Source organism: Achroia grisella, unplaced genomic scaffold (assembly GCF_030625045.1).
Source record: "Achroia grisella isolate CSIRO2021 unplaced genomic scaffold, CSIRO_AGI_Agris_v1 utg1064, whole genome shotgun sequence".
Taxonomy (NCBI): domain Eukaryota; kingdom Metazoa; phylum Arthropoda; class Insecta; order Lepidoptera; family Pyralidae; genus Achroia; species Achroia grisella.
Window position 1 is genome coordinate 990,056 of NW_026712568.1, and position 24,294 is coordinate 1,014,349.

Here is a 24,294-nt window from a genome sequence, read left to right on the forward strand (position 1 = left end):
CTATATTTTCTTAGACAATTCATATCGTTTACTGTTGGTAATAGTTCGACTACTCAAAATATTTCTACTGAATTTTGTGTGTATTTGTGGCCCATTTCTTTATAAACTCCTTAAAACAAAAATTCATTGGTATTAATCAATACGAATGGTTTAAGATTTGGTTTACGGTGCATATAGAGCGATCGACTTCAGTCCTTTTTAGTTTACTAATTTGATTAACAAGTAAACAATTTGTCATGTTGTCTTTGGTTATTTAGGTAAACAATTTTTTAATTATTTTATTTTACTCTTCTTATTATTAAAATTTATAAAATATTTCAATACTGCTATATATTTTGTGCTAATCTACATACTTTTAATTTATATACCGATTTTCGAATGTATTAAATATTATAATAGTAGTTAACTGTTATCCTCTTGTAATGGCATTTAATGACGGACTAAGATTTCCACCCACACCGAAATACTTTAAATTATTGGATCCTGGTGCATACCAAAAAGGCGATAAGCGTAATATAAAGTTGAACACGGTTCCATTCCTATCTAAAACACCTCGTAATACTCAAGACGACGTAAAGATATGGACACATGCTATTTATGATGTAGGTCGCAATTCAAAAATTCCCAATTGTACTTCTATAAAATCTATAATCCCTCGTTTTCCCTATGAAGCTTTTAACAAAGATGATTTGGAAAAGATTATTTGTCTATGTAGTGTAACAAATGTATGTGACCATGGACCTAAAGATGAAGAAACAGAGAAAAAATTATGTCAAGTAAAAGTTCATAAATGTTTATATAAGGGACCACCACCCAGATCTATATTGGGCGATGGTGGGTTGTCAGCTCCTTCTAAATGGGACAACGGATTTTATATATCATTAAATGGTTCCCAAAAGCGTATAAGAAATGAAGTTACTAATAACAGTCCGCCTTTTTATGATGTCAAGGTCAATGAACACACTGGTTTCTATCGTGGCTGGAAATGGAGCAAATGGACTACTCAACGGGAAGAGAAATCATTTATAAATGACAAACCATGTCCTTCTGATTACTTTTTGAAACGGGAACTACTACAGAATGAATTATGTGCTGAAACTGTACGAGCTTTCAAACGAAAAACATCGAAACAGTTGCGTTTTATAGAAATTGTTCAACAAAGAAATATATCAGAAGGACGTCCTGGTCCAGCTAGTTACAGTCCAAATTTGCCCAAAGGTTTCAAAGTCAAATTTGTTGGTCCTAAAGCTAAAAGATTTGTGATACCCAAGTACGTGGAACGGCCTGGACCGGCTGATTATTTTATAAAGAGAACATTTGAGACTCGGAATTTTCCACAAACATCATGCCACGCAAAGTTATATAAGCCTGCTGCCTTTGGTATTAAAAGTCAAAGATTTAAATCTCGACGAGAAGAGGGACCAAGCCCGGCTAGTTATAATATCAGGTTAAATCCTTGTCAATTTATGCACTGCCCCGTAGCGCCGTTCGGATCTTCTTCAGTCCGATTTTTAGATCATGTACTGGAAGAAGATAATGATGGTAAAATAGAATCACAAACAAAGTACTGTAAAGTCAATAGCCTCTGCTGTAATCCAACTTGGGGATTTAAATCAAAAACAATAAGAATGAAACCACTAATAAAAAATAATAATGAACCGAGTCCAGCTGATCTTCCTCAATCAAGAATCAAATTAGGGCGACATCCACAAGTGCAATCTAAAGTACCATTCTTATCTTTACAAGGGAGATTTCAACCTTGGTATGATTGGATGCCGGTTTTTGGTTGTGTTAAAACACCTGGACCTTGTTACTATAGTTTAGAGCATCCAAAATGTCTACCAGCTGTGCATCATAATTCTCTATTTCGAGCACCACGATTTCCCATTCAACAAACTCAAACGCCTGCTCCTAACGAATATGAGGTAGGAGGTGGCTTAGAAACAATACTTAATACTCATAACCAAAAACTAAAAAGCAATATAGTAAATCAACGTAAATTTCATTGGATTGCCCCAATGAAATCAAAAAATGTAAGTTATGAAGAACATGAAATGATGTTAATATATAAAGCAATAGCATTGTTAGAGGTATCTGATATGTAGAAAAAGAAATTATTTATTCACCATGTTACCTTGTAAAAATACAAGTAACCTATTAATTTCATTTTATTTTATTGTGTAGCTAGGTATTATTTTTAATTTTTGTTACGCAAAATTTATTCATATTCATATCACATTTTTTTTATTGCAATAAGTAACCCCAATTATAGTAATATTTAAAAAAAAATATGTATACAAATTTTTTAGACTAAATATGAAATATTGAAAAATAGGTAAATTACAATACGTAAATCTATACTTAAATATTTTTGCTACTACTACTAGACATAGGCAGTATGGGTCATTCTCTTTGCCTGTCCGACTTTGACGAATATTAAAACTTAATTAAATTGTCATTTAAACCTTGATAGTTTCATTAAATTTTAAATTTATTTATTTTATATACTTTGTAAACCTAACATGTCAAAACTCGGTGTGTTGCATTTAACAAAACACACTGGTACTGCACATACTGCTACTGTTATCTTTTTTCATGGATCTGGTATGTTGTTGAATAAACAAACACTACATAACCTTACTTATTAATACAAACAGCGGCATATTCAATATTTACCATAGAACTAAAACTACTGGATACTTTTCAGTATTTTATGATAATAATGACCATGTCAAGTTAAAAACTTATATGTATTAATACACTAATATTTTAATTATGTGAAGGCGTGTCTGTCTCGCTGTTACTGTTTTACAATTAAATTGTTGAAGATAATTTAATAGAATTTTATGTGACATTCACCTAAAATTCTATTTAATTCTAATTCTATTAAATTAGGTGAATGTTGTTTAAATCATTAAGACAGATAGACTATTTTGTTGATCGATGTTGTAATACCTTGTAATTCTATATTATTGAAATTACAGGATCATCTGGTGCTGATATGAAGGAATGGGTCCGACTCATGGTGAAAAACTTTTCATTTCCTCACATCAAGGTTATGTACCCAACTGCTCCATTGCAACCTTATTCCCCATCTGGGGGTCTGATGAGTAATGTTTGGTTTGACCGGTCTGATATATCCCCTAAAGCACCAGAAAAACTGGATTCATTAGCAAAAATTGAGACTGAAGTAATGCATTTAATAAAGGAAGAAAACAATGCAGGAATACCAAGTAACAGAATAGTCGTTGGTAAGATATTTGTATATACTCATTATATAAAGCAAAGTAAATATTTAACTCTAAAGATGTGCCTGCTATTTCACTTGCGTTAAATTTTTTTAGAATTTAATATGAAATGTACCTTATGTGTTATTATGATGCATAAGTTATATTACTGTAAAGTATAATCAAAATCATTCAGTAGTATTTACCTGAAACAGTAACAAACATCCATACTTACAGACTTTCACATATATAATATTAAGATTGAGAGTAGAAATATGTTTGTGTGTAGGTAATATCCTGCTGATTCGTAACATTTCATAAATTATTGATTTATAATTTCAACTTTGTATGAGACAACTTTGATCAACCAGTAGCAAAGGGAGGTGCTGGTGCAGGTAGAGAGAAACAGCAGGTGAAAAGAAACATTTATAAATCTATATGTTTTCTGGACACATAAGTAAGACAGGATTACTAAATATTGAATTATTTGTATATGGAGGGTCTATAAGTAAAGTTAGTCAATAGTCTATTTCCTAAGTATAAATTATGTTTAGTTAAACTTTTCATTTTCAGTTTAAATGATGACTTTTAATTCTGGTATTTCTAAATGAAATACTTAAAATACCAGAATTGTGACTAGAACAAGTCCTTTAGGTAAAGAGAATTCACTGCTATAGACATTTTATACATATCACTAATTTCTTCAACTTAATATATCTCATGCATATTTACTTCATTGTAACTATATAAGTGTGTACTAATACATTTTCTTCAGCTCTTTAGGAGAAAATATACCTTAATTTTTTTATTGATCTATATTCTAAGTTAATGATGACATTATAAGTTGTTATCATCATTACAATGGCTATTACCGTCACATTGCTAGGAAGGAATCTCTAGAGATCTTCAGAAGGGGAAAATTTACCTGACTGCACTTTGTTTCATATATAATTCTGATTCTGAATTGTAAATATATTTAATAATCTGAAATAAATATATTTCTTTCATTCCTATAACCACAGTCAGGTTTAGGCAGGCAGATATTTATATTATTATTTCTTGTAGCCACAGAACATAGTAACATAGCAATCTTAATATTGTTCCTGGCCTCTGCGGTCTAGCAATTTAGCACACCACCTTCTGTTGTTTTATTTGATTTTATTCCTCATGTGGTACAAACATTTGAGATCATGAATATGGTTACGTGTATTAGTATAGGTGTTTTCTATATATATTATGTATTCGACGACCTCTGTGGTTTAGCGGTCTAGCACACCACTTTACGTCCGATGGTCGCGGGTTCGATTCCTCGCACGACACAAACATTTGTATTCATGAGTATGATTGTTTGTATCGGTCTGGGTATTTTCTATGTATAATATGTATGTATTTACGGAAAAAAAACAATTATCTATGTATTTGTATCAGTTGTCTAGTACCCATCACACAAGCTTTAGCTAGCTTAAATTGGGTCTAGATGGCGCTGTGTAAATTGTCCTGAGATTATTATTATTATTATTATTATGTATACTTAAAATAATATATGTTTGTATTTATATCAATAGTTTATTACCCATAAAACAAGCTCTGCTTAGCATGAGACTAGATAAGGCAATGTGAATTGTCCGAGATATTGTGATTATATTCCTCAGATGCTCTAATATATAAATAATAACAAGACATTATTCCTCACATGGTATTGCAGCAAATTAGGTTGGATTTGTTATTTTTTATTTATATGTATTGCTCTTTATATGTTTTTCTTGAATCTTTGTATATAAATTTATTGTTTTCAGGTGGTTTCTCAATGGGTGGATCACTAACATATCACACTGCATACAGATGGGATCGCAACTTAGCTGCTGCCTTTGTATTCAGTTCATTTCTAAATGATAATTCTATTGTGTACCAAGAGCTCAAGAAATGTGGTGATGTTTCATGTATGTATTCGATTCTAGATATTTTTATTATAAACCTGCGTATTTATGGTTAACAAACCTTAACGCCAAAGTTAATTAATTAATTAATAATTAATTTACAACTTGTATGACTAAAATTATTATTTAGGTAATAAATTGGGAGGTCTTTGTTCAGCAGTGGATGTCTTCGGGCTGAAATGATGATGATGACATTGTTTTAGGAAGAATTTAGAAAAAGACTTTAATATGCATTAAAATCATGTAGATCATCTAGAACAGGCTTTTTTATTGTCTTGTCTTACTTTCATTACTTATAAAAAACATTTTTCAGTACCGCCTCTGCTTCAATTACATGGCGACAGTGATGACTTGGTTCATTTTCCTTGGGGCCAAAGTACCTACAATCAAGTAAAAGAACTGGGGGTTCAAGGGGAGTTCCATGTCTTGGAGAGACTGGGACACTCCATCAATAAGCGAGGAATGAATATTATTAAAGAGTGGGTAGAAAAACACTTACCTGAAATAGTTTGAATGTTAGATGTTAGATATTTTGCAATAAACAAACAATCTCATTGTTTACTTGAGTAAGAGTAAAGATTAGATTTAGTACAATATTAAACAATTTAATTATATATACATGGGAGACAGTGTTGTACAGTTTGTGTACTGTAGTTTATAAATGTGAAGTGGTAATGTATTAGTTGGTATGTTGGTAATTAAATGCATTGACATTGGTTTTTGTTTGTATACATATTATAATATATGAGAAATAAAGCGCCTATACCGCATTGTTGAATTTTACATCTTATTTATGACTAGAAGAAACTACTGATCTTGGTTCTTGCAAAATGCTGGGTAACGTTGTTCAAACCAAGTCAATCCAAGTGAGTTTTAACTTTGAAACTCATATAGTATGTTTAATACCTATTTTCAGCAAATACTTAAAATAATGTTCCACATTTTTATGGCACAAAAATTGTTATGACTTTGTATTTTGCAGTTTACTCTGCATATCTCATTGAATACACTGGAATACTGCTAATAATAAATAATATAAACATTTAAATAAGCATTTGTAATAATTAAACCCTTGTATCTTCATATATAAACATTCGAGGTTAATATTAAGTAATGTAAATCTATTTTGTTACTGTATGAAGTAGATTCTGAGTAATTATCAAATATTGTTCCATAATGAACTTATAATAATGTTTTCGAATAAAATTCACAAGGAGTTTGTTATTTAGTGAGTAAGAGTTAAATACAAATAATTATACACACGTGAATAGGATCTAGGATCGTGATAATAACCACGGGTAATTTGAACACTGTAATTATTTAAGTTTATATATATATATATTTCTAATAATACATAGTTCCTTAAATAAAAGTCTTTTATTTCTTATATATTAATTAACAAATAACACACATACAATTTTTATTTATTTATATTTATTATTTAATGGCATTGAAAATGCTACAAATATTATCAATATAAAAGTAGTATGAAAATAGTAAGCCCTGTTAAAATTTCATATGGACAAATACAGTCTTATCTGACTATATTTTAATTTGAAACTGCACATTTATAATAAATGATATACATTATATAGAACATAAATGATAAAAAAATAAATTTAATAATATATTACAATATGACTGCATTTAATATCCTTCATCACTAATTATGATTTATAGTTGGGGAATGCAGCTTTGGCTGTTTTTACATAGCCTTGTGAATAATCATAGATGTGAATCTTCTTAATAGTTGGTTCATGTGATATTCTACCTTCGCCCACTGTTTCACAATCTAATCGATGCAGTTTTTCTTGTACCTCCTCATATACGTCTGAATGGTAATTGCATTTGCAGTAACCGCGTACAATGTATATAAAGTTTTCTTCGCTTTGTTATCTATCATATAATTTAATAGGGATATATTTAAATACCCCAGATGGATCTATACCTATCTACTGGAGGCACATTCGCCAATGAAGATGATGCCATTGTTTTGATGGTTTATAGCGAAATTAGACTTGCATCACACCACCATATTAAAATTATATTTTTTAAAAGTGATTGACTTGAAACTACCATTGAAATTTGAAAAATATGATGACGTTACACTATGTCAATTTTTCAATCTGATTAATTTATTTGTGTAATTGTAACATCGACGAAACACTTTTCCACAGCAGCGCAGCATACTGATATGCTTTTCAATGGATGAACCTTATACGCAGGAGTGCTGGGGGCAGTGCAGTATAATCTTATCCCATCAAAAACATAAGCCTAAGGTCTAACTTGGCTAGTTTTCATATACGAAATATACTGTAGCCTTCGCAAGTTCTAAACATGTTACTTGTCGGTTCCTATTTTAATATTAATAGTAACTAGCAATCGAAAGTAATAATTGGTATATGAGAACTGGCCAAGTTAGACCTTAGGCTACAGTATATTATCCTAAGTTATAAGAAGAAATGATATTTTATATTGTTATAAATACATTTCAGGACAGACCATTGAACTTGGCACCCATTTAGATCTCATCTCTTTTGTCGTAGAAGTCTACAATCAAGCCATATATCATAATATTAAACTCGGCTATCATTTCACATTTATGTTTTTGATGGGATATCATTACTTTTTGTACATAAATTATACGAGGTACTTATTTATAACTAAATTAATACCAAATTATTTTTAATAAATTACTGTATTTTCGTATATTTACGGGGTATAATTGTCTTTTTTTTGTGTTATTTTCTATATTTTCTTGTAACTTTTAAATGTTCAAGTGCATTGCCAATTCAGTATCAGGAATTTTTGGGCAAATCGGGGCGGTATAACGTCCACAGATGGTTGTACTCTACAATAGAGCTCTCGTGACTTGGATCTAAATTGTTAAGACGTACTCCATCTAAGGTTTTAACTCTGGAGAGCACAACGTAAACCTGCCCTTTATTAAATATAGAGGAACCTATGTTGAGAAGAGGACTGCCAAAACTAAGGCCTTGTGATTTGTGGATAGTAATAGCATATGTTAAGCAAATACGGAATTGTTCTCTATCAACATATACATTATTTAATATCTGAAACTTCGTATTGACACGTTATAGTTCCTAAAGACGATTATGTAACAAATTGACTGTTATCTATTGAATTCTCAAGAAAACAATTTGTTACCAATAAGTTCTTATTCTCGAGTTAACTATACATTCCTACTTATAACTATACTAAAATTGTTATTAATTTTTGGTTTAAACTATTGTCTATACCATACGTATTTACTAAAATAATGTAATAATAATATAATCACAAATATATAAGTATAATTTAAGAAAGCTATAAATTTCGTAGCATAAATCGCAACCTTATAGGATAGATATCCAGAAACAAAACATTGAGTTTTATCGCACCGCTCCCACACGGCGCCACCGCGGCGCCCTATACCGAAATGCCTATTATTTAATAATTATTTATAAAAATAATGATTTTACACTATCGATGTGCGCTAAATATTGAAACAATAATTAATACCAAATCTCAGTTAATAACATAATAAATACGAAATTCGACTATACTCCTAGTTATAAGTACGAGTATATTTTAGACAGAATCTAAATTATAGCAACTAGTGTTTACCGCTCAATGCAATATTTGAAGTTTGCTAGTTATCGACACTGATGTGAAGGGGTCAACGTAAATTGGTAATGATCGACGTTTTCATACAATATTACTTTCCGTCCAGTACAAGATGAGATTTTTCGCCAGGGATCAATGTCAATTGGTGGCTATCGACGTTTTCATAGAATTTTAGTATTCGTCCAGTATAAGTTGAAATAGAATCAATTAAAGTGAAAAATTGTAGTAAAATGATAATTACCTATCTGCATACCAAATTTGAACTTCCTAGGTCATCTGGAAGTGGGTTATAATTTTGATCTATAGTTGATCAGTGATAAAAATGACGATTTTTGGACATTAATATCTAAATAACCGTTTGAGATATGTTTATGAAATTTGGAACACATATTTATCTCGCAAGTCTCAATATATGAACCAAATTTGACAGGTTTGTGTGAAAGAGTTTTTGAGTTATGAGGGGGTCAAAAGTGGCTCCAAATGGTTCGTGTAAATATACACACGGTGCTGCAAGCCAGTTTACTTGAAACTCGGCTTGACACGCTGCCGCGTGTCTAGATATATAAAATTCTCGTGTCACAGTTTTCGTTCCCATACTCCTCCGAAACGGCTTGACCGATTCTCATGAAATTTTGTGAGCGTATTGAGTAGATCTGAGAATCGGCCAACATCTATTTTTCATCCCCCTAAATGTTAGGGGTAGTCCACCCCTAAATTTTTATTTTTATTTTAAGGCAAAACAACATTTGCCGGGACAGCTAGTATAATAAATAAGTCAGATCCGTTAGCCCTTCACAGTGAATGCACCAAGTAATAACTACAATGGTTTTCAGGCGGGACCGCGTGGAGGTCGATATGATAAGGTTTAATAATTAACAGCAACTGGGGGGAAGGGGATTGTTAGTAATGTGGATTGATAACCCCATTGCTAGCAATATACCTTGTCAGGTCGACCTCCACGCGGTTCCCCCTGGAAACCATCGTGTTTAATTCCTGGTGAATTAGTCACGATGGGCTAACTGACCTGACCTCATGCTCATCTTATCATCCTCCACTGGTGCCCCGCCAGCGTAAACCGTTAGCGCAGGCGGGTGCACCATTCCATTATCATCCACAAAAAAAAAAATTAACAGCAACTGCTTTTTATATCCTCCATCGTTGCATATACCATTTTTAATGGTACTGTGCTAGCGATGTACGCTGGCTGGACATCTGTGGAAGATGACAGATCGGGCATGAAAGTCGTGTTTGACTTGGACCTTCAAATAATATATATACAAACAAAACCAATCAAACTATTTTTATGATATGTCTGCAACGCACACGTGACGACACCAGGGGTGGTGTCATAAGTTTCCGTAGGCTATGACATCAGATGGGCCTTATGCTTGTATGCCAACATAGTCAAATTTACTTTTGTCGGTCTGGTATATTCGATACCAGATGGCGTTAATTACTTTATTCTTAATTGCTCTTTGTCCACACTCGGTACAGCTTAAAAAAATATTTTAGGCGATGTTCTTGTTTTGTTACTTATTACTATACATATATATATATTTAAACGTTCATAAAATAATAAGTGTCATATGTCACAACAAATTGATTTATGTGTACGTAGGTACATGTCATTGAGAAGATTATTAATAATCAATTTAATATTATTATTACTTATCCTTATAAGTGTTTGGAGTTTTTTCCAAATAAGATGGGACCTAAAAAAGTCAAAGAAATGTTCAATGAAAATTCCTGGCGTACGTCAATAGAAGAAGCTCCCCTAGACAGTGATACTTGGAAAGTTAAAGTAATTGTTATAGAAGCTGCTGGTAGTGACCAGGATAGAATTTATTTGAATAAATTTGAAATATTTGCAGCTGAAGAAAAAAGATTTGTTATTAAAAATATTTGTAAAACTGAAACTACTTTCATGGTTAATCAGTTAGGAGGAGAAAAGAAAGTGAAAGATGATAATTTAAGAGTTTTTGAGGAGGGACAGTCATTCCTTAAGGATAAAAAGGATATACCTCCGGATATTCAAGCACTGATTATTAAACATCTTATATTAAAGATGAAAGACGAATATTTATTCATTAAACGCCAGAGGTTAGAAGTTAAAGAAGGAATGAAAAGAGAATCGTCAACTATGATTGATAAAACCGAAGTAAGAGGCACTATTAGTGAAAAACCCTCGCAACCTATAGATCTTCCACCCCCTCCAAAGGGAAAAGAAAAGAAAGGAGAACGTGAACCCAGTGACCAAACACCGGAACCAACTGAGGGGAAAAAATATAATACTTTGCTAAGGGTAAGAGGTGAAGAATGGCGGGATAAAGTTTATGTTGATGACTATCCCACTGATGGCCCAAACCTTTATGTTGCTGTTACGGGGTTTGTTGACCCGTATTTACCAAGTTGTCTCATAAAAATTGGAATACCCTTGACGGCCATAGTCCAGATTAGAATTGACCCTACTGTAGCCAAAGTTCCTTCAAGCTTGTTTCGTTCTACGAAAAGAGGTCAAAGTCAAACTGAAATATTGACAGAGAAGTCATTAAATTTTTGGGAGGATTTGCAGCAACTGCGCATTAATATAAGTTCTGCAAATGACTTTAAAAATACCGCTTTTATTGTATTCACTCCTCCATATTGGAATACTGAAAATCTCTCTGGCAACCCTGATAAAATATATGATGAATTATGTTATCTAATGTACGACATTCAGGATTTGTCAAGACAACATATTAATTATTTACAAAATATGGATGTTATAAATATACCCAAAGACAAAGAGGACGAGCGTTATAAAAAATGTTATCAGCACCTTATTAATGACTTGCCTTTAGAATCTATTACTATATATTCTGTATTAGACAGTATACTTCAATCAGTATCTAAATACCAAGAACTTATTGAGAAAAGCAGCAAAAGTTCTTTATCTACTGCTTTGACATTAAATGATGTGAATACTAGTAATAAAAGAGCAGAAAAAGCAGAAATACTAGTGAAAGATGTTTTTAATAATCTTTGTAAAACTGAATCTGATAAAAAATCTTATCGCATTACCTACGGAGAAGAATATGAGAATCATAGAGATCCTATAATTATTAATTATGGCGATTTCGCCAAGGAAACTACTTTTCACTTGGGAAACATTAACTTGGACAATATAATATGGTCATCTTTATTTGGTATGCCCATCAACAATTTATGGAAAAATCAATATGCACCGCAAGGTGAGATAGAAGCTAAAATAAGTTTTCATATAAATGTGTTATTATCTTGCTTTGATAGGGTGGATCTGGAAACCGCCGAATTAAACAGACTAATTCATATATTGTCTTGTAGAAAATTGTATAATAATAGAAGTTCATTAAAAAAGCGCCACTTGCCTTCTTCGACTATTTCTGATTTTAAAAAAGTTTATTTAAAACGCAGTGTTTTTGCTACACCTTTGTCAAAAAGGCATTCAACTCTTCAGAACTCCAGCACTACTACAGCACCATCTTTTCCTTCTATAACTAAAAATGAAAATATTTTAAGTGTACCTTACCCTTACGAATCAGAAATACGACGTATTAAACGTCTGTTTGACTGCCCTGATCTTAGTGAATTAGTTTCTGCTGCAGAAATTGCTAATAATAAACCATTTAATCATATTATTGATGATTATGAATTTTTTGAAGACTTCTCTGGAATAAATGCTTTTCAAATAATGCTAGATGCTTTTAATAAATACAATTGTGTTGATTATAAATATTGTGAATTAACAGACTCTATTGTATTAATGTTCTATAACAGTCACGATAAAGATAGTATTGCGCGTGAGGAATGGCGTAGTCATTTGCCAACGCCGCTGTGCTTACAGGATTTCTTCGATTTTGTGCTTGAAGAACACTATGATTGGATACAAAAAGAAGAACAACTTTATGATGAACATATGGTATTGAAAACTCAATCTATTTATAAAGATTTAATTAATCCATTTTCTTTTAAATCGTGCGTAGCTGATAACGAAGTAGAAATGGAACTTTTAATAGAAGGGTCTTTGAAATATCAGGATGTTTCCCAAATTGAACTTACTCCGGAGTCCACCGAAACCAAGTTTACTAGTTCCAAAAAGACTACTACTATATCTCCATCATCTACACAACCGGATTCCAAAAGTAGTAGAAAAACAAAGTCATCCAGTCCATCTACAGCGAAGCATTTACGGCAGTCATTTTTAACATGTCTAACCGATTCTGCAGATTCTACTGAAATACCTAAAAAATCATTTACTGGATACAATTTAGGCGAAAGGAGAGTAGAGGTTGTAGGTAGAGATTCGACTTTCTTTTCAAAAGATGGTACTCGTGTTTCTAGTTATTATACTCTAATAATACCGAGTAATTCAGAATACATAATTTTAAAATTAATTCCTGGCAATGGTAAAAATGAATTTTGGTTTCATAGGGCAATAGGAGAGTATGTTACTCCAGAAATTCGTGATATTTGTGAATCATTTAGAATAACAAGTAAGGATAAAGTTATGATAAATATAACAAAACAGTCATATCAAGTACCATTACCTACACTTTCTATATCCACCACAGAAACTCCTAAATATAAGGAACGGACATTAAAGGTTACATCAGATAAATTAAATACTTTAAGGCCAATATACGAAACAAGATGTTTTCATTCCTTTTACTTTACTTTGCCAAATGGGCTTATTACAGAAAGTATATATGAAAAAAATTCTCTTCTTCTTTCTCACATTAAGCAATATTACGTAATCTCTTTGCCCCATATCGATGAAAACATGCGATGTATAAGTTTAAACGGCGAAGTAATAATTTTTAGGAAATCAGGGGAAATTGAAGTGCTTCGTCCTGATAGTTCTTATATTAAAATCACGAAATACGAATCCAAGATTGTTACAACTGATGTTATTAACGATATTCATAGTGAAACTAGTTCCGATAAAAGTAAAAAAGGAAAAAGTAAAGATAAAACTAAAGAAAAACCTAGTAAAACTTCCTCAAAAGCTTCAAGAAATGATTTATCTGATGACGATAAAATTTCGGAAATAAGGTCACCTGAAATTGAGTTAAATATTGAGGAATTTGAATATATTTCTGCAAATGGACTAAGGCAAAAATGGATTAATGGTGTTGCATTTGATACTGAATGGTTACTAATCCGCACTGCTACAGATTATTGCTTAAGGGAGATATTCTCCAGACGAATGGATGGTACCAATATTTTACTTAACAAGGACGGGGTGCAGGTTGTAACTTTTCCTAATAATACAAGAATTATAACAACATATATTGTCGAAGATGAAGAGATTTATCCTGAATGGACAAAAGAAGAAATGGAATATTTTGATTTATTTGATATTGATACAATTGAAACCGATACAATAAAGTCGAAAATGTCAATATCACAGAAAAGCTATTTAGGTAACTACAATTATAATTCAAGCGTTGCTAGTTCTATGTCAAGAAAAGTGGAAGAAGAGGATATAAATGAGAATGGACGATCAGATGGATATATATCTGTCCATATTATTATTACAATCGAGCACACTAATTTTACTACTGTGACTATAAATAAAGAAAATAATAAAGTTTCTGTTTATTCCCCTGATGGTACAAAAGTAGCTGTAGATACTCTTAATCATTATGACATGTCATTAGACAAAGCAACTTCTGCTAAATTTGATGGACATAATTTAAGTGTAAATTATGAAGCATGTAACGAATGTCAATCAAATACAACCTGCACAATTAAAGTGAATTCTTATGATAAGAGTAGTGTTACAAAAATTCATCAAAATTGGCTAAAAATGACAGACTCTTTTTTAAAAAAAATTGTAGTTAATGAAGAAGGAAATATAAATATTATTGACGAATCATGTTCTAAAGAACTGTTGAAAACGGAGGAAGTAGCAATTGATGATGACATAGTGGGCCAAACTGAATATGTTTGTGACAAATCTACCGATTTAAAGTCTGAAACTTCTGTTGCATCGCATGCAAAATGTCGAGAAATGTACATAGCCAAAACAATGAAATTTTTTATTCTTCAGCGGTACGTCGATTGATTTAGTTGACCATTAGATATCAGTTTTTTATAAATTTTAGTATATATAATAATTTTTGTATAGGGATCTATCGTGTTCTGAATTAGTACATAGAGCTTTATTGGACGAGTACAAGCAATCTTGTCGATGGCAGCCGTGGTGTTCCATTAATCAATATGATACGTTTGGTGACCATCGAAGGCTGCTTACTATTTTGACACCGGTTCATGTAACGGAAACTGAGGTTTGAGCTTTATTAATTGTAATATTACACTGTACTTGCACATCTTGATTTTTTTACGCTAAGTCTATTATTAGTCACTTTTGTGCTTTCTATAGCGCGTAAAACCACAGTATTTTATAAAACAGCGAGGAGAAACAAGCGTTCGACCATAATGTTGTTTATAAGACTATAGCTTATAAACAACATTAAAATATATAAAAACTCACTTAGTTTTCATAAATTTTATCTGATTGTGCGCGGGTAGGTACACTTTTCTCAGAGATGTGTGTACCGATATAAATGCGATTTTCACTAGTGTTAAGGAGTAGCTAATATTTGTTTGGCCACAATCAGTTATAAACGTAAAATAGTTATAATCCATTGTTATTCAGACTACTAGGAACGCATTACATATGATATATGGCTTGTAGCTAGGTTAGAAAATAAATAAATATTAGTTATTGAACAATAGTGGGTACCTAAATCATATTAGCTCGCATTTTTATGAAGAATAAGAATTTCTCTAAGAATAATGTACAGAGTATAGTAGACGATTATCAGGTATATTATCTCAAAAGATTTCACACAGGCCCATCTAATCCGAAGACAAGCACGAGTGTCTTATGTACTAGACAACTGATATAAATACATAGATATATTTTTTCTGTAAATACATAATATACATAGAAAACAACCAGACTCATAGTAAAAATGACATTCATGAATACAAATGTCTGTAGGTACTGTGCGAGGAATCAAACCCGCAACAATCGGAAGTAAGGCGGTGTGCTAAACCGCGAGAGTACTGCCACTCGTTGAATATGTTTCACACAATCCCGTCCATCTTTTCCTCCTCTGAACATATTTTACTGTCCTAGGAGAGTAAAATATGTTGGTCGATGAAGACCAGTGGTAGACAGACAGAGAGAACATACCTCGTAGACCCTTATTAATGAGACAAAGGCAAGCCAGTAATTCGGACTTGACTTAGATATCTACACGTTTGTGATACACTGAAATTCGTACAATTTAAATCAGAAATTACTTTTGCTTTATTCGAAACATATTTTTAACCTAGAATCAGCTTGGATAGGTATATCTAATACCTACCTAACTAGTAACTGTAACTGTACATAATACCTACAAATTTTCACTTTTACATTATTATTTTTAACTATTTTAATATTGAATTTAGTATGCCTATTTGTTGAGTTTATTACTTACTAGCTGACCCACGTTACTACATTTGCGTTATATTTTTCCGTTTCTCAACATTTTTCATTGTAGCTCCGCTCCAAATGGTTGTAGCGTGATGTTATCTTACACGTGTCGTATCTTAAACCTATGGGTGTAGACTTAATAACGATCGGAATTTGATCGCCATTAGAGAAGGTCGTAACGATAGTCAAGTTTCCACGCTGAATGATTGTGGTCTCACACATAGATACTAATAATAATATAAATCCATTAAGTACGTAGTGAATGAACTTCCGGAATTGCGATTATAATATTATTACATTAATAAGATAAAATTAATAATAGAAATGGTTAATGGACTCGAAATTTGCCGATAAGCCGAAATACCTAATATACAAGGACTTAAGAAAAGACACCGGAAAGGATTTCTACCATTGGATGCGCCCATATGAAAGATGCCAACCAAAACCTAAGAAACCGGATAACGTGATACCATCGAGGTTACCTAAAGCGTTTGTGTTAAGGTATGTGGTTGTATTTTATTTATTCAGTACCTATGTATCCCTGTTTTTACAGTTTTTTTATAGAATAGTGAGCCAGGAGGTAAATTGTCGGTCTATTAAGAATGGATGGGTGGAAGGAAGTTAGGAAAGGTATAGAAGGGAGTAGGGATGAGGTTGGGCGTTCGGTACCTCGACTCACCATGCAAAACAGGATTATGATTAACGTCGGTATTCTGAAGAAGGTGGGGGTGGGATATATCCCGGTTCGGCTGGCTTATTCGTGTTTCACAACCAGGCGTGGTCAAACAGCGTGCTCTAGAAGATGATGAGGTAATGGTGACTTTGCATACACTAATTATATATGCTTCGGGGCATACGAGGGATAAACATACACCGGTCAGTTAGCTTAGATATGCTAAAAATGAACCAAGTAGGTATAGGGTGTTAACTAACTAAACATTTTTTTTCTGAACTCCAAATTCATATACAATGTACATATTTAAATACGATAGAATATATACAGTTTAGAAATCCTGTGTTATTGCTTATGCTATTTAATAAATAAAAGTGTAGATATGTAGTGTAGGTATACTACTTTTATCGTATCTATATATCCTTTACGATTAATCCTGTGTACACAGCTAGTAGACGGTGTACACCATTCACTAGTCATATCATATATTCTTTCTTTATTTTCTTACTTAACATCTAGATATAACTTATGAAGTAGTTATCTAACTATATTACAGTATCCTAAGTACCTTTATAGGACTCTCGAACAGCAATGGAGAGAAGAGGAGAGAGAAAATTTAAAGGGTGCAAAGGAATTACTGCACGCGATACTGCGATATCGTCATCTCATAGAGTCTGATAGCGAGACTATACTTAATATCCCTATACTAGACCCACGACCTGAGGACGAACGTCGTACGGACTATATCGTACAAGCTCTGGCGCACAGGTAAAGCAACCATATCAATTCTTTGTCTGCAAATATTTATCTATTTTTTTTTTATATATAAATATGAAATGGTATCGTACCCGCCGCACCGCTTGTCATAATAATATGTTTAGGTACTCCAACGGGGCACTAGAGAATGATGATATAACAAAGATAATGTCAGATCAATTTGCCCACGGTGCCCATTTTACTAAGAATTCATTAAGATGTTTTCCAATGATTCCCTTGATAATCGACCGATGGCCTATCGACCTGACCCGGAGTTCACATTACTAATAATACTTACAAAATTACATAACTCTTCTAATACGATATACTTTCTGAATAATGCATCAATTTATTATATTATATTAGCAAATATGAATATGGCATAATAATAATTTTATTAACATTAAAACTAAAAAAAAGGGCCTGGGGATGTTCTCAGTACATATGTTAGTGCTTCTGGTTAAATTTCTAGCAACAGTCATCGATGTACCGATAGCCAGGTGTACCTAGAAGCAGTCCCCTGTGGATCCCATCATGGTTAATTTATATCATGATCGCCGTGATGAGCTAACAGAGTTAAAGCGTATTATAGAGACTTTAAGCATATCCTCAAGTAGTGCCTCCGGTAGCACAAACAATTAGTGCAGGGGGTGCGCTCTTTCATTATACATTATAAATCTAGAATGAAAAATAAGTAATCCATTCATGCCATTAAATTATAGAATATATGAAGATTTAAAAACACGTTTGGCAAAAGATGTTCAGAGCCGAGCTAAAGCTGATATTACGACGAATCCGTCCGCGGCGATTAATCAAATTTCAATCCAAGGAGATTTGGAAGAAGGTACATATTCCTTTAATATTATCATTAGACCTTAAGAAAAGCCTAATGAAGAAGAATTTAGCCTACTACTACCAAGTTGGCCAGTATATATCTTGGTGTAGAGATACGGCCTCGGTGGTCTAGCGGTTTAGCACACCACGTTACTACCGATGGTCGTGGATTCGATTCCTCGCACTGTGCAAATATTTATATTCATGGGTATGATTGTTTGCATCGGTCTGGGTTTCTATGTATTGTAGATATAATATACATGTATTTTTTGTGGTCTAGAACCCATAACACACGCTCCAGCTAGCTTAACTTGCGAGTACTTGCGACTATATGGAGCTGTATGAATTTTCCTGAGATATTATTATTGTACTTAGATATCTGGAACGTACGGCTTCAAAGGTACCTAAACAGTATAGTGTTCGCCTAAATAAGCGAATATTTTGGATTGCTGGCTGTTTGTTTGTTACTCCGGCTGTACCTTTAACAATGCCAGTTAAACAGATATTACAATTCATACGTAGTTTTATTCGGGTAGGTACCTATATATTAACGTGGTATTAGCGCAAAAAGGTTTTTATGTAGGTGTAGCAGGTAGATAGGTACGCACATGCGTAGGTAGGTATTTTTTTAGTTCTAAACCCGGAACCCTTATAGGATCATTTTGTTGTCCGTCTCTAGACCCCTTTTTCGGAGACGCTTAGAGCTATCCAGTAAATATAAATTAATTAGGATATAGATCACCATATATTCAAGTCTGTCTTGAAGAATGCGAGAAAATGGAATTTCGTGTATAAAACGGATACGAGCTTTTATACCGCCAAAAACTTATATTTCCACACTCTCGATGGCATAATTATGTAGCTATAAGTATCTTGCTCTGACAAAGAACGTACAAAAGTTGTTTTAATGAAAAAAAAAAATAATATAAAAGCAGCATATTTTTTTTAATAAATCACTAATAACAGGTTCTCCAGGCAAGGAACGTCGGGCAAAATTTTTAATAGAGTTACATAACAGTGTATTATGATACGGTTAACTCTATGTGGAATTGTGTGATAGAGCTCCATTTGCAGTTTATACATATTTTAAATTATTTTATTGAAGTATAGTTTTCGATTCATGATAAAGAATGAAAAAAACATTTTCTCTCTTTTATAGGTAGGTAAGTATATCTAAAAAGTTTGGTCTATGTAGTCTGTCCCTAAATCTTTAAAACTGCGTAACGAATTTTTAAACGGTTTTTTAAATAGATGAAGTGATTCAAGAGCAAGGTTTATATATATAATAATACATATAAACCTTACTCTTGTACAGCTGTGCGAAGCCGGGGCGAGTAGCTAATATTAATATAAAACAAAACGGCCGCTGTTGTCTATACGTTTAGATTTTTTAAACTACGCAACGACTTTTTAATCAGTTTACAGCAAGAGATAAAATATTTGCATGAGGAAGGTTTATGTATAATGCCTATTATAGTACAGAAAAGCCGATAAATTCAAAGATTTGTAATGTAAATTATTTATAGATTTGTTTGTGGACTCATTATACAATAGCAGCTTAAATATTTCAAATTTGTTGAGTACCTATCTTTTAGAGTTGATCCAAAAAAATATAATCATTCTTTTTTTAAATATATCTATAGATAATAGTATTATAAAGTACCTATTATATTATTGATATGATCTATAAGTTTTGGAAATACAATTTTTCCGAGTACCTCGGAAGAAAGTACGAGACTTAATTTCTGAAATAATTAGGTATACATCCTACTTATTTCCAAATGTGTACGGTAGGAGAGTCCGAATCGTAATTATTCTGTTTTATTTCTTATTTATGTTGACTTTTGTTCAGAAAGCACGGAAGAACTGAAGAGTTCAGAGGAAGAACGTGAAAATATGATGCGAGAGATAGAAAAAGCAGAAGAAATGAGTCCCAAACTGAAGAGATATTGGCGTCGCCGTGCCGAAGAGTACAGAGACGAACAGTTCTACCAGTATGTACTCAATCATTTATTCTATAATGACCGACTAATTTATGAATGCATTTCTTAAACCACTGCAATTAAAAACATGAAATTTCATACACACAAGTAACAAAATGCTGTCGTTCCTACGGAAATAGCAGATGAATCAAATCAACCAAAGATGTGGTAGAGAGTTATCTGAGTCATATGAATGTATGCTTCTGAGCAGGTTCATGACAAATATTTATATAAGGTTATCATATGGCATTATTAGATACTAATATATTGTTAAATAATTTTGGCCGAACTACCTATCTACTTATCAGTTATTTACTAGCAGTTACTCTCAGTGTAGCTCGTAACCTCTTAAAGCACTCTTACTTTACGTTAACTTTAATTAAGATATGAGCAGCTGTTTAGCTGTCAAATGCCACAAACAGATGGTCACGCATTCAGATTTATAATACATATTAAGTTCTGCATCTGCCTTAGATATATTTACTTTTTCTTTAATTTTGTTATTGTCAAATTATTATGTTTAGGTAATTACTTTGGCAGTAGAGGACAGATTTAAACTTAAATGAAATAATTTACCGATAAAGGCTATAACAGAAGAGCCGTACCTATGGGTGGACTGACTGCCGTTGAGTTGTACACCATTTTATCTCGATTAATAGCTCTTAATTTTATTATAAGCAGTGTAATAGTTCATTATTTTAGACAAATAAAGATGATTATAATTATCAGCTCATGTTTAACTTGATATGATCCAAGTAAGCGGTGCTGTTCATGTATCCTTCGTCTGGGTACATGAACAGCACCACGGAAATCACATGATCATATGTTTCCTGTGATACCAGTCATGCGTTGCCATTCCAGAAAACTAATAGACATAGGAAACACATCTTAGAAAGTAAGTTACTTGACGGCTGAATTAGGAGAGACACATACCTACCTATAGATCCCCAATTATAGAGATGCATGAAGAGATCGTGGTAAAAGTAATCAAGGATGTCATTCCTGCCCAATACCTCGATGACAGAACTATAGTGCATATCAACCTATGTGGCATCTTCATCATTGGTGGTCCAGAGTCTGACGCAGGGCTATGGGATCATAAAATCGTATCTACTACAATTTTCCGACCCAGTAAAATCGACCGTATGGTGGTTGGCCCACGGTGGGAACCCTTTTCTGGCAAAGATTTCACTAAAATTGATATATCCGCTGCCTACCCCGCTCACTGGGTCCCCAAGTCAGTCGTTAGCAGCCTAAGCTAGTCTCTGCGAGTCTTGCATGGTGCAGGTCGCATATTCAATTGAAGTGGTAGAGCCATCCGTCAATGTCTTCGTTAACTGCTACTAGGTACCTAGGTAATACCAGAGTTCAGCAGTTTAGTCATGTATTATAACGAAAACATACACCACAAACAGTGTCTCTGTTTGGTAACTTTACACGACGACATATAGACAGACTGACTTTCCATTTTATAATATTAGTATGGAAATTTGGATCTAACTTTACCTAATATTATAGGAACACTAACCACAAATCTGATGAATCTTCTCAAAACTTCCCTTGTTTTCAAACTTCTAACCTACCTGCCAGATCCACAACCGAGACTTCTGAAACAGCTAGAAACACTAAACGGTTTTGTTAGAACTAGAACAAATTCCAAAACACTCTTTAAATGTTTATGTAGGAAAGTAATATAAAGAATATAAAGTTTACTTTCTTAATGGAACACCTGTTTTCTATACCTAATTTAAAAGGCTAAACACTTACGTAGGTATTTCACTATTTATTCTTGAATTAGGGCAACTAAGTAGTTGTCTAAGCCCTTAGGTGTATCTAAGTCTTCCAGCTTTTAGCTACTACCGACCTACATATATCTAAGTATTTAGGTACTGTCATGTCTAGTATTTATTCCAGGGCTTTGTGGTATAGTGAGACAGTTTATAAGAGTGACAGTGATAAATTCTATAAAACTATTTCTCGGAATTGTTACTTTTCTTAGTTTTTTTTTATAGGTTAACTGTCGGCAATGTACTCGAACTGCAATACAGATTAAATTATCGTGTGACTCTCGTGATACCACTGATGCGTTGCTATTCCGGGCGTTTGCACTGTCATGCCCCGTTAGTTTAATTTCACTATCTTATATCAACTAGGTATACAATTAAATCAAAGTCTCCCAAAGTAAGCTTGGCGCTTGAAATACGAAATTGAGTAAGGCACTGACGCCGACGACTTCTGAAAAAGATTGATGAACAAGTTTTACAGTCGGGTTTTGCAAAAGTTATTCCTATACCGTTGTGTACTCTTTTATATTATTTTCGTCTCTTGCAGGTACCTCCTACGTGAAGGTAATGTGCCTCCGTACTTTCGAAATATCCTGGGAGGTGCGATTTGGTGGGAGATGAACAATGCCGCAAACGATGCAATGGCCCACGCCGAGCGACAAAAGTTGAAATGTATTTGTGCATCAAACGAAGGCACCTCAAAAGCTGATGAGTCAACTTCATAGTAATTTCTATAGAGCTATATTCTGTTTATTTTCAACGCGTGCAGTATCTATACAAAACGTGTAGGTAGGTGTTTCTTGTTTATTTTCAAGGACAGTTATTATAATTGTTTTTAACAGTAAAGAAATATAAAAGTCTACATAAATATCTTGAAAATTATACCTGTTTAGTGAATTTACTTTACGATAGATATACGCAGTTTAAGCACCAACAAGAGATGGTAATATGAGGATGAAATCATACTTATAACCAGTGACGTGCAGTAAAAGCATCGTGACGAATTATGGCAAATTAATTGCAATGTTTTCTAAAAGAGATCGCGTAAAAATAGACCTGGTAATACAGATATATAGGTAGTACCTACTAGAGGGGAATGGTAGATATTGTTAGTAATGTGGACTGATGAGTCCATAGATAGCAATGTACCGTGTAATCGTCGTATCGTCTCCCTATTTGGTTAGTATTAACTTTACATACTACTAACTTTAACTAGTCCTACGCACTTATAAGTAAGGTAGATATGTTGTTGTTATAATCAAAGTGTCACACATAGTTTGGTAATCACGCCTTTGTCTGGCTATCAATAACATGTGTGAGCCTATACTGGATGGTTCAACTCGAGATATTGCGTGATTTTCAGAATACTGTAAATAATTTCAGCCATTCGTGTTAGTGTCATGAGTAGGGAAGTATGATGTGGGTAATCACATGAATCTAGCGGCTAAGATCTTGTCGTTTGCAGAATAATCGGTTGCAGCCCATTGGTGTCTGCACATAGAGCGGTGTGGCCTCGCTCAACAGTTTGTGTATGAAACGAATGGCGGGAGAAGTGTTAACCAGCGAAGGCGAATTCGTCACTTGTTTTCCCCACCGCTTTTTCCGCTATGACGCTGTTAGCCAGTGATGAAGAAGCGCGGCGTGCGTCGCGATTGGTTCGAGCTACAGCCAATGTTAGTGTCGAATGAACGTCTGCCCTAAGCAGGAAAGGGACCGCATAGACGCCCGGACAGTCCGTCCCGGGCCCTTGCTAAGGACCGTGTTGTTGACGCGATTTGCATCTGTCGCAGATTGTTTGTCAACAAATGTGTTTATTTGTGCGTGCATGTGCAATTTGAACGGATATAGGCGACATATCACGTAATACAAAAGCCAGACTTTTCACGTAAGTAGTTTCTTGCAATGCAAACATAAGTATTGTTTCATGAATCCAATAAGAGATGGCGCTAGCTGTCTTATTGATGGTT

General features: G+C 33.3%; 3 protein-coding genes across 3 annotated transcripts; all 3 read left to right on the forward strand.

Moving 5' to 3' along the window:
* The first annotated feature begins 297 nt into the window (after positions 1-297).
* LOC131841538 (uncharacterized) lies at positions 298-2,143 on the forward strand. Its single transcript, XM_059189853.1, has one exon. The coding sequence runs from the start codon at positions 423-425 to the stop codon at positions 2,103-2,105; it is 1,683 nt and encodes a 560-aa protein (XP_059045836.1). The 5' UTR covers positions 298-422; the 3' UTR covers positions 2,106-2,143.
* Positions 2,144-2,464: 321 nt separating this feature from the next.
* LOC131841545 (lysophospholipase-like protein 1) lies at positions 2,465-6,472 on the forward strand. The gene is made up of 4 exons (XM_059189866.1): positions 2,465-2,604; positions 2,985-3,251; positions 5,024-5,167; positions 5,478-6,472. The coding sequence occupies exons 1-4, from the start codon at positions 2,523-2,525 to the stop codon at positions 5,675-5,677; spliced, it is 693 nt and encodes a 230-aa protein (XP_059045849.1). The 5' UTR covers positions 2,465-2,522; the 3' UTR covers positions 5,678-6,472.
* Positions 6,473-10,496: 4,024 nt separating this feature from the next.
* LOC131841798 (sperm-associated antigen 17-like) lies at positions 10,497-23,110 on the forward strand. The gene is made up of 7 exons (XM_059190130.1): positions 10,497-14,863; positions 14,940-15,099; positions 16,621-16,799; positions 17,548-17,739; positions 18,450-18,571; positions 20,414-20,555; positions 22,875-23,110. The coding sequence occupies exons 1-7, from the start codon at positions 10,497-10,499 to the stop codon at positions 23,050-23,052; spliced, it is 5,340 nt and encodes a 1,779-aa protein (XP_059046113.1). The 3' UTR covers positions 23,053-23,110.
* The last annotated feature ends 1,184 nt before the right edge of the window (positions 23,111-24,294 follow it).